The following is a 13644-nucleotide window of genomic DNA, read 5'->3' as shown; positions in this document are numbered from 1 at the left end:
TGCAACCACTGCCTCCTGGGTTCAAGAGATTCTCATGCTTCAGCCTCCCGAGAAGCTGGGATTATAGGCATGCACAACCATACCCAGCTAATGTTTGTATTTTTAGTAGAGACGGGGTTTCACCATGTTGGCCAGGCTGGTCTCGAACTCCGGCCTCAAGCAATCCACCAGCCTTGGCCTCCCAAAGTGTTGGGATTACAGGTGTGAGCCACCGCGCCTGTACTAGGCAGAAAATCTTAAGGGGAAGAGTGTATACATTTGCTTACCATTGTTCTTCTCACTGTCAGCAGGTTTCATCTGTATAGGGTGATGCATCTAAAAAGGAAAAATATGATTATTATCACTGTATATATTAATGGCATTCAGAAATACAGACTCTAAAATACCAGAACTAGAGCTTTAAAGAGTTCTCTCTGAACTCATGTCTGCTTCATTATCTTTCCCCAGAAAATAAAATGTGAGTCAAGAAGTCAAATACACAAGACTCTTGGCTGAGAGAGAACTACTGTCAGGTAATCCTTGAAGTGCTCCCTTTATGTCTTCCTTTACATCAATTCCTGCGGAAATTACCTTTTCCCCAAAATGGTTTTCAGTGTGTGCCTGGTATGTGTAAGTATATCCCATATATCAAAGTTACCACATTTCCATTTACTAGTGGAAGCTTTCTTACCCCTGGAAGGACTTTCATGTTGTGAAGAGCATTCTGAGCTTCTAATGCAGCTTTACGGGTGTAAAATGTAACAAAACAGCACCCTGCAATAAATAAGATTTCATAAAACAAAACTTCGAAAGCAGAGAATTCCTACAGCAACCCTTCCTCCACTGACATATCAGATCTTAAAAGAGGGCTGGGTTTATTAAAATTAGTGAGAGGGGAGGGCAGTAGAAAGGAATGAATATGACTATCTAGCAGGGGAATAAGATGATTTTCTATACACTTTATTGTTTTAGTCTCCTCCTAGTTACACCGTCTTACTTAGCTGCTCATATAACCTCTCTGGAAAAGATGACTTCTCTTATAAAGAAAGGTCATGTGCCATTTGACTCAAGCTACCCTACTTGGAACACCAGGTGGTATATGAGACAAGAAGACAGATGGGGCTCTATACTTTTGCAGCCTGTAGTCTACCAGGAACTCTTTCTTTCCCTGCTCTCTCAGAATAAACCACTCCCTACTTCGTAGCCAGATTCTACCATATGCCTCAAACATAATTATCACTTATTAAATTATAAAATGACTTAAGAGCAAGCACCTCTTAACATCTTTTTTTGGACTCTTGGTTCTCATCAAATATAATTAAGCTTCTAAAAGCACATGGTGCTGCCTCAGATCTGTAGATTTTGTGCTTTGAATCTTTATTTAGGGTAGGAGGAGAGGAAGTATATCTTGTAAATCTTGGGCTTAAATGTTCTGACACTCCCATATTCTCATGAGATACAATATAGATTTTTTTTTTAAATAATGCTGCAGCAGTTAGAATTATAAATTACTGAAGGTTATATTGCCAGTCATGTTCAGAAACTATTATACTTTATATTTTTAGTTAACTACGACAAAAAGAGAAAGTAATTCCTCTGCTTCTAGATCCGCTGCTATTAAGCTGGTTTCAATATGACAATCATGCTTGCTCACATTTGCACTGCTGGAGAGCTTTCACAGAGAATTACCTGAAAACTGGTAAAATGAAAAGTAAGAACAAGTCTGTGTGTATATGGGGCAAAGTTGATACCTATCTACCATCAGTCCTGTGAAACTTCCACTCTGCTAGGCAATTCTGGAAGCAGCTCCGCCTTTCTTCTTCTCCTGTTCATTTTGTGGCAACAGCAAACAAGCTGCCTAAACAAATCCTTTCTATTTGATAAACCATCCCGCAAGGCCTCTGTAATACTAACAAGAAACCTACGGGTATGTGGACAGTTTTTCTCTTTCAGCTTATGCTAGCCCAAACACTAAAGAAAACTTTATGTGGTTTACTTCAATTTTATCTTCGTCATTCTGTTCCCAAGGTCAAATGAGATACTCACGTGAGTCTGTCTCTTAAATTTAGAGCCCTCACAAAGCACTGCCCAAGATCCAATTTACAAATTATCCTCATGCTAACATCTTAACTTTTTAAAGCCATTAAATATATTTGGATTACAAGATATTACTACTATAAAAGGACAGATTTTTTCCAACAGACAGACAGACAGGAGTATTCTGGCAATGACAGAGAGAATGCACACGAAAAAAATTACATATAAATAACCAATTTTTTGTATCCTGTCAAAAACCCAAAGCCCTCACCTGCTCTGAGAGTCAGTGGAAAAAATAAGATAAACCAAAACCCAAAGCCCTGACCTTTGCTCTGAGGAGGGTTTTGGCTCCTATCCCTTAGGACGTTGATTTCATATACAGCACCATACTGTTCGAAGAGTTCCCGCAAGTCCTTCTCAGACCAGGTCCTTGGAACCTGGCCCACAAACATCTTGATAGCATCAAGATCTGGTTGGTCTGGGTGGTCCAGGGTGCCGTTCATTTTCTTTGAGCTGTGTGAGATAAAATGAAACTTCTATTATGTAATAATGCTGCCTTCCAGAGGGAATTTTCTTTTCTTTAATGATCTTAATTACTTCTGAGAATGCAGGGGAAAAAAATCCACTTCCTTCACTTCTTCTATTCAGTTTACCAGAGTTCCTTGGTTCTCCCTCACCATGACCACCCATTCCATCAGATGCCAAACTAAAGTCACCATTCTGATTGGGACATCCCAGCTGTTACCAGGGAACTGACAATGTACATTTCTTTTCTAGCATGAGAATTATCATGCTAGAGAAGGAACTTAAAGGGTAAAACTCCCAAAACAAGATCAAGTTTTAATAACTTTTAAGCATGGTTAACAAAACAAACACTAAAAAAAGGCCCATAAAATAACAGAGGACTATTGATTACAAGTAAGATTCAGAACACTTCAATGTATACAATGACAGGTGAAGTTTCTTTTCAGTAGAAGTTAGAATAGAAGCACTTGATTTCTAAGGCTTAAACTAAGGACTAGAATGCTGGCCTTTGAATGCAGCTGACTCATGTATAATCATAATGCTCTTGAGTTAGGTCTCCCGACCAAAACAGAGCTCCGCCTCCTAAATTTCCAGAGTATTGTGCAATGAACATAAACAATGTTACCATCATTCTAGATTTTGTTTCTGAGTTATCCAATTTACTGCTATTACTCTAAGACCAGTTAGATTCCCTTACTGAGTGAAACCATTTTAACGATCCCAAATTTCTCTAGTACTATCACATTGTACTTGTAATTCTCCTATTTCAGTTTTATTACCTTTAGAACCTGAAGGATAATCAGCTATTTTAATACCTTCATTCCTACCTTGCCACTGTAAACAACCTAGGTGAATTCTTACACTATAGATGTTTCCACTCAGAACATACTATCTTTTTTTCTGAGACAGAGTTTCACTCTTGTTGCCCAGGCTGGAGTGCAATGGCCCAATCTCAGCTCATAGCAATCTCCACCTCCCGGGTTCAAGCAATTCTCCTGCCTCAGCCTCCCGAGTGGCTGGGATTACAGGTGTCTGCTACCATGCCCAGCTAATTTTTGTATTTCAGTAGAGGTGGGCTTTCACCATGTTGGCCCAGGATGGTCTCGAACTCCTGACCTCAGGTGATAAACCCGCCTCGGCCTCCCAAAATCCTGGGATTACAGGTGTGAGCCACCGTGCCTGGCCTCATACCATCTATTTCAAAGTCCTTCTTCCTATTTGTTTCTAAATTGAACTCTGAACATTTATCTAAACCATTAATAACTTAAATTCCAAATAACTAGCACTATTAGCTTTTCTATTAGTATTTGCTTAATCCAAAAATCATATTAAAAATTGCCAGGTTCTAATATCCAATCCCAAATAACATGCTAGTTTTTTTTTTTTGAGACTGAGTTTCGCCCTTATTGGCCAGGCAGGAGTGCCATGGCAAGATCTCAGCTCACTGCAACCTCCACCTCCCAGGTTCAAGCAATTCTCCTGCCTCAGCCTCCCAAGTAGCTTGGATTAAAGGCATGTGCCACCATGCCTGGCTAATTTTGTATTTTTAGTAGAGATGGGGTTTCACCATGTTGGTCAGGCTGGTCTCGAACTCCTGACCTCAGGTGATCCACCCACCTCGGTCTCCCAAAGTGCTGGATTATAGGCGTGAGCCACTGCACCCAGCCAACATGCTAGTTGTCTTTAAACAACAAAAAATCATTTTTCCATCACTGCTATCTTCTGAATAGCGTCTGAAGATCCTTAAGAATGCTGAATCTATGAAAGTAGCTCAACTTCTTTTAAGTACTACATATTTCTTTTCTTTTCTTTTTAAATGGAGTCTTGCTCTGTCGTCCAGACTGGAGTGCAATGGTGCCATCTCGGCTCACTGCAACCTCTGCTTCCTGGGTTCAACTGACTCTCCTGCCTCAGGCTCCCAAATAGCTGGGATTACAGGCGTGTGCCATCATGACCAGCTAATTTTTGTATTTTTAGTAGAGATGGGGTTTTGCCATGTTGGCCAGGCTGGTCACAAACTCCTGACCTCAGGTGATCTGCCTGCCTTGGCCTTCCAAAGTGCTGGATTACAGGCATGAGCCACTGTGCCTGGCTTATTTCTGTATTTTTTATTTGAGACAGATTCTCTCTGTCGCCCAGGCAGCAGTGCGGTGGCACAATCTCAGCTCACTGCAACCTCCACCTCCCAGGTTCAAGTGATTCTCATGCCTCAACCTCCTGAGTAGCTGGGATTACAGGCGTAAGCCACCACGCCTGGTTAATTTTTGTATTTTTAGTAGAGCTGGGGTTTCGCCATGTTGGCCAGGCTGGTCTTGAACTTCTGATTTCAAGTGATCCACCTGCCTTGACCTCCCAAGTGCTGGCATTACAGGCCTGAGCCACCACACCCAGCTTTGAATCTTTTATAATTCAATACTTACAGGGGTTATTCTCACATCACTTTTGATGACTCTAGCACTATCTAAATTCAAAAGCTGTAAGACAAATGGCATATAAACCAATTCCTGACCCTACATCTGTGAAGGCTCCCCATATTCTTCCAGGTTAACTGATTAGCTACAATCCTAGGACTCCAACAGTACTAAATTTCCACCTTTGTTGTGGAAATTTTAGCATTAAAATTATGCTTAACACCTTTGAACATAATCGGGCTGTATCCACCTCTTTCCAATTAAACTGACAGCTCCTTGCAGGCAGAAACTATTTTATTTCCTATTCATTCCTGTAACCACACCTGGTATAGTATTCTGGTTCAAAGTAAGCACTCAAATGTGCAAAGAGAAAAATTTCTTAAGTTTCAACAGTTCCCATTTAACCAATTAGCTCTGATAAAATGAGTGCTATGCACAAAAACAGCACCCAAATTTAAGAGCAGCTATTATCTCCTATGATTATTTGATTGCCACAGGATCAGTATGCCGTTTTCTTTTAAAGACAAGGTCTCGCTCTGTTGCCCAGGCTGGAGTACAGTGGCATGACCACAGCTAACTGCAGCCTTGACCTCCCAGGCTCAAGCGATACTCCTACCTCAGCAATCCCAGTAGACGGAACTACAGGTGTGCGCCACACGCCTGGCTACTTTTTAACTTTTTTCTGTAGAGAGAGGCTTTCACTATGTTGCAAGGGCTGGTCTGAAACTCCCACACTCAAATAACTCTCCCACCTCATTTTCCCAAAGTGCTGGGGTGCATGAGCTACCACACCTGGCCTATTTTCTTTTGAGTGTTTCAGACGGCATCATCTTACTGGTTTTCCTGTAATCTGTTAATTTAAAACTTGTGGCAGGTCATGACAAAAACATAATGTGACTGCTTTTAAATGCTTAATCCTAATGTTGCAACAGAAACCAGCTACCATGATGAAAAAGGCCCTATGGTCAGGCATGGTGGCTCACGCCTGTAATCCTAGCACTGTGGGAGGCTGAGGTAGGTGGATTATTTGAGGTCAGGAGTTTGAGACCAACATGGTGAAACTCCGTCTCTACCAAAAAATACAAAACAATTAGCTGGGTGTGGTGGCGTGCACCTGTAATCCCAGCTACCTGGGAGGCTAAGGCATGAGACTCGCTCGAACCTGGGGGGCGGAGGTTGCAGTGAGCTGAGATGGGGCCACTGCACTCTAGCCTGGGTGGCAGAGTGAGACTTTGTCTCCCCCCCAAAAAAAAAAAACCAGCCCTATGACTAGTGAAACACTGGCTGTGCTGTGACTCCCTACAACCTGTCCCAACAACTTTAATTACCAGTTGTAATAGCATTTTACTAAAATGTTGCTAACCTTTCATTATATTTCTATTCTAGACAGAGTTAACAAAGAACCCCAATGGTGCCCAGAATACGATAAGGAAGCTGACGGCTATCTCTGAAAAGCAGTTTTATCAATCTGTATTACACTGGAGGCAACTGCTCTCAGCATGCCCCTTCCCTCTGTTGTTTGTGTGCCAATTCTAAACTTTTGCATCCTGTTTAGTGCTAAAGCATAAACATAAGTCAATATATGCAGATTACAGTTTACCCAAAAGTTTAGCAGAGACTCAAGATTCTAGATTCTTCTTTAGCTCTCCAAATCCTTCTCTATTTTTTCATGTCTACCTACACCATGAACCTCCCCTTCCCTGTTTATATACCAATTCAATAGCCAGAAGACTCTCATAGAGTAGTGCTGTTCAAAGTGTGGCCCAAGAGGCTGGGCACAATGGCTCACTTGAGGTCAGGAGTTTGAGACCAGCCTGAACAATATGGTGAAACCCCGTCTCTACTTTAAAAAAAAAAAAAAAATTAGCTGGGCGTGGTGGCACACACCTGTATTCCCAGCTACTTGGGAGGCTGAGGCAGGAGAATCGCTTGAACCTGGGGGGCGGAGGCTACAGTGGGTCAAGATCTCGCCACTGCACTCCAGCTTGGGCAACAGAGAGAGACTATCTTAAAAACAAACGAACAAACAAACAAAAAACACAAGTATGGCCTACGGACCAGGGGCAATCTTTCAACCTTAACTCTTACAGAAATTTTTCAGAAATTAGACTGAGCAATTTTGTATTTGTTCAATCTAATAATAATAAATATAAAATACAAGCTGGTACCTTATTTTTTCCCCTACTTCATTTTCATTGTATTTTACAAGGGAGTGGGGGATGGGGGGTGGGGAGAGATATGGTCCTTTACCACAGCTTGAGAAGCACTACCCAGGTATAGCAACAACTGCATGTATACCCATGTGTACGTAATAAGCAGTCACAAACTTTCTCTGATATTGTATCTGAAGAGAAACAACAACAACTCTCCCTCTTCCCCATATACTTCCAATATGCATCTTGTCATTAAAATTAAAAGTACCCATTGTGTTAAAAAAGCCATCTGGCTACACATCAGCCATCACATCATCCACTTACTCTATGTATGACTACATACATTCTCAAATTTGTACCTTACTTCCCCATTCGATGGAGAGTTATGTATATTTATCATCTCCACTCAAGAACCAGTGAATTCAGCAGTTCCCTGGAGAAGTATCTACAGTGTCCCTGTCATTCCTAAGAGGCCAGTCTATGGAAATTCCTATTTCCTGGAGCAGTACTGCCAGCCCTGACCTGGGAAGAGGATATAAGAAAGGCAAATCACGGCCTGCAAGAATGTGAAGAGGAGGAAGATGAGAAAGTGGCAAGTGTTTTTTTAGGGGAAAGGGATGAAACCCACCCCCTCTCTTTTTATGTTTCTACTACTGGCAGCAGAAGCAGTAATAATACCTGAGGAGGTAGTTGCTCTCACTGTTGCTTCTGCTGCCATTATTAAGAATGAGCAACTACGAAAATTCAGGATGAGAGGCTATCTCGTCTACCTTGATTTCTGCTGAAACATACTATGAGAAAATACAATAGGGACACAATTGGGAAGAGACACACGAAGGAACAACAAAGATCCGTATTTTCAAAGTACGTATTTCTTCAAAATTCTTGAACACTTTCTTCTCTTTCTCCTTTCCTTTCCCCTCTCAAAATTTCCCCACCCCAGGCCTATCTCAGGGGCAGCACAAATGTTCCATTCCGCTTTTTTTCCCATCCTCTGGCCCCAACTGACTAAACCAGAAGGTGGGTCTTAACCCAATGGCAAGCTGATCCATTGGCTGGCCAGAAACTTAAGACCCTTGACCTATGCTTAAAACAGGCCTGGCCAATCAAGCTCCTTTACAGCTGTACTGAGCAACACGACAGCCACTAAGTTATTTAAACTTAACTTAAAAAACTAAGTTCTTCAGTTGCACTCGCCACATGTGGCTAGTGGCTACTGTATGAGACAGAGAGAGAACGTTTTATATATTGTTGTTGTTTTTGTAAAGACAGGGGTCTTGCTATGAAGCCCAGGCTGGTCTCGAACTCCTGGCCTCAAGGGATCCTCCCATCTCAGCATGCCAAATGATGGGATTATAGGCATCAGCCACTGCTCCCAGCTGAGAGACAGAATATTTTCATCATCACAGAACGTTCTATTGGACAGCACTGCTTTACAGAATCTGGAACTGGTTACCAGAAACAGGCAGTTAGTAGTGAAGTCAGAAGTGCAAAAGTTGCAACTAGAGATAGCATGGGTTAAATGGAGAAGTGCAAAGTACTGTGGTCAAAAGATAATGAGTCATGCTACAACAAAGACCTTGAAAACATTATGCTAAGTAAAAGAACTCAGTCACAAAAGGCCACATAGTATATGTTACCATTTATATGAAATGCCCAGAACAGGCAATCTACAGACAGAAAGTAGGTTGGTGGCCGGGCGCGATGGCTCATGCCTGTAATCCCAGCACTTTGGGAGGCTGAGGCAGGCGGATCACGAGGTCAGGAGATGGAGACCATCCTGGCTAACACGGTGAAACCCCGTCACTACTAAAAATGCAAAAAAATTAGCCGGGCGTGGCGGCGGGCGCCTGTAGTCCCAGCTACTTGGGAGGCTGAGGCAGGAGAATGGCGTGAACCCAGGAGGTGGAGCTTGCAGTGAGCTGAGATCTGGCCACTGTGCTCCAGCCTGGGCGACTGAACGAGACTCCGTCTCAAAAAAAAAAAAAAAAGAAAAGAAAGTAGGTTGGTGGTTGCTTAGGAATGGGGATGGGGGAAGGATGATGTGGGGAGGAAGAGGGGAATGGTTGCTTTTAGGTACAGGGTTTCTTTTGGAGTGATGAAATGTTCTGCAATTAAATAGTGGAAATGGTTACACAACTCTGGAATATACTAAAATCACTGAATTACTCACTTTTAAGGGTAAACGTTATAGTATGTGAATTATGTCTCAATGTGGAGGGGAGGGAGAAGGGATCTGAAGAAAGGCCATGTTGCAACCAAAGTTATAAGGTAGTTAAGAGTAGAAAGGAGGCACATGTAGAGTGAGCAGTTGTGTATCCTGGGGTCAGAAAGATACAGTTTCTAGGTTTTCTAGCTGCAGAGCTCCTGATTAGATGACAGTTCAGTCCACCTGCGTCCTTATAAGAACGCCCTTTCATATATGCTAGCTTGAGTGGACATCTGTTCCTTGCAGCCAAACAAGACTTTCAAATGGGACCTGTTTAAAAATAATTCCTGAAACCTTTCATTATTAATTTTTTCACTCCCCCCTTCCATTACCTGTTGACTTCCCTTAAATTATACAAATAGAAAAAATTCAGATACTTACCAATCCCTCCACCTCCCCAGCAGGCAAAAATACTTGTTGCATTCCAAACTTCAGCCACCACCCACCCTTATATACAAGGTCCCTCTGGCTCACATACAGTGCTGTGGAAAAACTGGAACAGAAGTGCATCAGAATAAAAAGGGCCCAGAAACACTGGCCTGTGTTACTTACCAGCTGCTCCCTAGTGAGAACAAGACAGAATAATACATTTATGCTGTGAGAAAGTAATTTTCATTTGGATAAAGGGCAATCTTCCTATCATGTGGGGTGTTAGGTACTAGAAAAAGCTATCTCTAAGCACAATAAAGACAATAATAATTTAAATTCACCATCCAACAATAGAACAGCTAACAATATGCTTTTAAAGGTTTTCAGCCTTCTTGCCTGAGGTATGGAGATAAGATCTGGAGATCTTATCTCTGCAATCATCTTTAATATCATTCTCAACTGTAATACCCAAGCTTTTGCTATGGTGCCAGATACTACATACTACAGGGCTCTATAAGACTGAGCAATATGTGACCTTGAGGCAATGTCACTGAAAAAGTAGAAGGGCACAACTATAATCCTCTACAAATCCTATAAAGGAATGTTTAAAAGTTCTATGAAAGAAGTGGCAATATGATTTTACTTTATTGGAGGACGGGGAGGTGTGTGTGCAGAGATTTCAGCTGCATAGAAATGTAGGTAACTAGAAAAAGTGCAACATGGCATGGAGGAAAGAGGCCTAAGGGTGACGAAGAAATGGTAAGGACTGAGGAGAGACTGGAAGAGTGGGATAACATTAGAAGGGAGAAAAAGGACTCGAGAAAGTTGTGGAAAGAGTACAGAAACAGAGAAGAGATCATACTAGAAAGCTGACAAGAATAAAGAGGTAGGTCAGAGAGACCCAGTGAAGGGCTTTCCATGTTATATAGACAGGCTTGGAGTTTATTCCAAGATTTTAGATTAAGTGAATGATCAGATCTGTCCTTTTAAAAGATACCTAAAAATAATCTAGAGGATGAAATAAGGCAGGGAACATGGAGATCAGAAGGCTCTTGCATAAACTACTACCTAAGATTAGCGCCCAGTCTCAGACAATACTGAGAAATTTTGGGCCAGGATACACTAGGACCTGGAGTTCACTTGAACTCCAAGGAGGAGAGGAAGAGAAAGAAACTAACAACTCTTGGGTTCTAGTGAAGACAATATGGGAATTATTTTTTGTGGGGAAGTCTCTAGATGAAAGTAACCAATGAGCAGTATTTAGAATAAAGTCATAGACCTCAGAAGACATTTGGGGGAACAGAGATCTGAGAAGCAGAGAAGCACATCAGTGTCCCCTTAAGCAATGGGAGAGTGAAAAGTAAAAAGTCTGGGACATAACTCATGAAAATACCCGTATCTTAGGGTGCTAGCAAAGTAAGAAGCACCAGTGGAAACTTAAGAGTGATCAATGGAGAATCAAGAACAATGGGTAACTGTTCACTGACACGAGAGGCAGCCTGGTCTAGTGGGCAAAATATAAAAAGACCTTTACCTTTAAACTTGTACTTCAGGCCCAACATTGATTACTATTTGTCCTCAATCTCTCTCAACTGGGTCTCTCATGTTTAAAATGGGGGCAATTGCCTACGATCAGGCACCCTTGTAAAGCTTTGGTGAAGGTGGAAGACTAAAACAGATGCAAACACACTTGGAAAAAATGTTGATAATCCATTCCCCGACTGACTCTAAGAATGACCTGTGGTAAGTCCACTAGCTCTCAAACTTTAGTGTGCATGAAAAACATGCTGGACACTTGTTAGACTAGAGTCTAGGGGGTCCTATTCTAGCATAAAAACATCTGAATTTTTAAGTTTCAGGTGACTTTTATGCAGTGGTCCATGGTCTAGATTTAACGGGATACTGAATGAGTCCAATATCTTAAAAGATTAGAAAGCAGGCTGAGAAGAATGCTGTGTCAACGCTGGGTTGAACACCAGGCAGTGGCAAAACACAGGAAGTGCTACAATGAAAGATAATTTGAGCAACAGTCTTGTTTCTAAGGATCATAAATCCTGGGACATGGAAATATCCTTATTATGTATTAAATCTTTACAATGATATTCACTGTAATTTCACCTGTTACTGCTAAAGTAAAATTTTAGTAGTAAAGAATTCTCATAAAAAGACATTTAAATTACTGTAATTTTGGAGACTACAGAGGAGACATGAGATCCATTTCAAAAGAGTAAGACAGGCCAGGTGCTGAGGCAGCAGGATAGCTTGACCAGCCTGGGCAACACAGGGAGACCTCATATCTACAAAAAATTTAAAAATCAGCCAGGTGGTGGTGCATGCCTGTGGTCCCAGTCACTTGGGAAGCTGAGGCGAGAGGACTGCTTGAGCCCAGGACATTGAGGCTACAGTGGACTGTGACTGTGCCACTGCACTCCAGTCTGGGCAACAAAGCAAGACCCTATTTCAAAAACAAAGAGAGAAACAACTAACTTTGAACCCTGCCCCTCAACTATTCCACAAAGAACTGTTTGGTATCTACTATTATCCACACCTGTTACATCTAATCCCAGGGTACACTGATTTGTACATGGAGGCCTAACCTCAAAGACTTGCATTAACACCTGTTATCTAGAGAATATTCTACCACTTAATATTCTTGGCTTTGAATAACCTAAAGCTCATTTGCTGGAGGTTCCAAAACACTCCGAAGCCTGGTTACAGTGACTGAAATCAGGGGTTGGAAATGTGTCCTTCTATACAAAGTCCAGAATTCAGGTTCCCAGCAGCTACAACTCAGGGCTAGGTTAGCATTTTGGCTGTGTACAACAGCAGTTCTTGGACAGCACTGCAAGCCAACAAGGTTTCTTGTTCTCACAATTTATTTGGGCAAACTGCCGATCAAGATTGATTCAGTTTTGCTTTTTTTGGAGGGTGAAGGACAATTTGATGTTCCTAAAATCATGTCCTGAGCTGCATTTTCAATGAGACTTGGCGGGGTGGGGATCAAGGTCCAGGATTACACATTGTATGTTAATACAGAATGGTGAGGACGATACTAAACACACTGACAGTAGCTACCAGTCTCTTCTATGATATGAGACTAAGAATCTAATAATTTAAAATAATAAAACACTTCCTTCCCAAAAGATTATTTGAAATTGCATGTCCAACCCAAAGCAACAATGCTATAGTTTAAAAAAAATACCTTGGAATCTATCATACAGGAAAACACTACAGTTTAAAGGAATTGGAACTGGCACACTTGGGCTGATGCTGCTGGTCATATATCAAGTGCACCTTCATGTAAATAACTTAAAGCCTTGAGGAAATAAGCAGTAATGAGACAGACTCAGACTACAATTGAAAATAGCATGAGAAAATTCAGGTTGTTTTGGCTTCCTTTCCCATTTTTTTCTTCCCTTTCTTAAAAAAAGGAATCAATTTCATCAAATAAAGAAACAGCCCAGTTCCTCTGCTTATGATAAAAATTAGACAACAAAAATACTTACACGGGACTGGAATTCAAAGAGCAATGATCCACCATCATTTCTGGAAGGAAATCCAACTTAAACGCAGCCATCACCTCACTCTCCCCTTCAGAAGCCAATGATATTAACTTGCTGCACTTGTCTGATCCACAAATACACACAGCTTTAGCTTCCTGGGCCCCACAAAAAACACAAAGTGGAAACAGGAGCTCAGGGAAACCAGCAATAAGTGCCACAGAAAGAGGCAGGACTGGGGAAGGGGTAGGGAAAGGGAGTATTGGATTAAAATGGGGATGTGACCATGTGAAGGGAGGCTCAGCCCAGCACACAATGAAAGTGCTGATGCGCCAGGCTTGTTTTGTGCGATTTTCCCTGGCGAAGCAGTACTAAGTGCACTGTCAGATAAATAGAATGTCAGATCCATGAAGATAGCAGTGGCTAACAGAGCAGAAGAAACACAAACTTGTTTCACATCC

At 41.7% G+C, this 13644-nt stretch overlaps 1 protein-coding gene across 23 annotated transcripts in view; it reads right to left on the bottom strand.

The window, feature by feature from the left end:
* The window catches only part of CELF1 (CUGBP Elav-like family member 1), a 99838-nt gene that overhangs the window by 27913 nt on the left and 58281 nt on the right, over nucleotides 1-13644 (bottom strand). For 14 of the 23 annotated variants that reach the window (XM_031936723.1, XM_031936724.1, XM_023215636.3 and 11 more), the window contains 4 exons: nucleotides 13190-13341; nucleotides 2342-2529; nucleotides 671-753; nucleotides 267-315 (listed from right to left, as the gene is read on the bottom strand). In XM_031936723.1, the coding sequence (XP_031792583.1) occupies nucleotides 267-315; nucleotides 671-753; nucleotides 2342-2529; nucleotides 13190-13260 (391 nt within the window). In that variant the 5' untranslated portion in view covers nucleotides 13261-13341. Of the gene's footprint in view, nucleotides 1-266; nucleotides 316-670; nucleotides 754-2341; nucleotides 2530-7783; nucleotides 7968-13189; nucleotides 13342-13644 lie in introns of those variants that run through there. The other 9 variants (XM_023215638.1, XM_031936725.1, XM_031936727.1 and 6 more) reach the window with 3 other exon arrangements.

The sequence above is a fragment of the Piliocolobus tephrosceles genome, chromosome 13 (genome assembly GCF_002776525.5).
Source record: "Piliocolobus tephrosceles isolate RC106 chromosome 13, ASM277652v3, whole genome shotgun sequence".
Taxonomy (NCBI): Eukaryota; Metazoa; Chordata; class Mammalia; order Primates; family Cercopithecidae; genus Piliocolobus; species Piliocolobus tephrosceles.
This window is presented reverse-complemented; position numbering and strand designations above follow the sequence as displayed.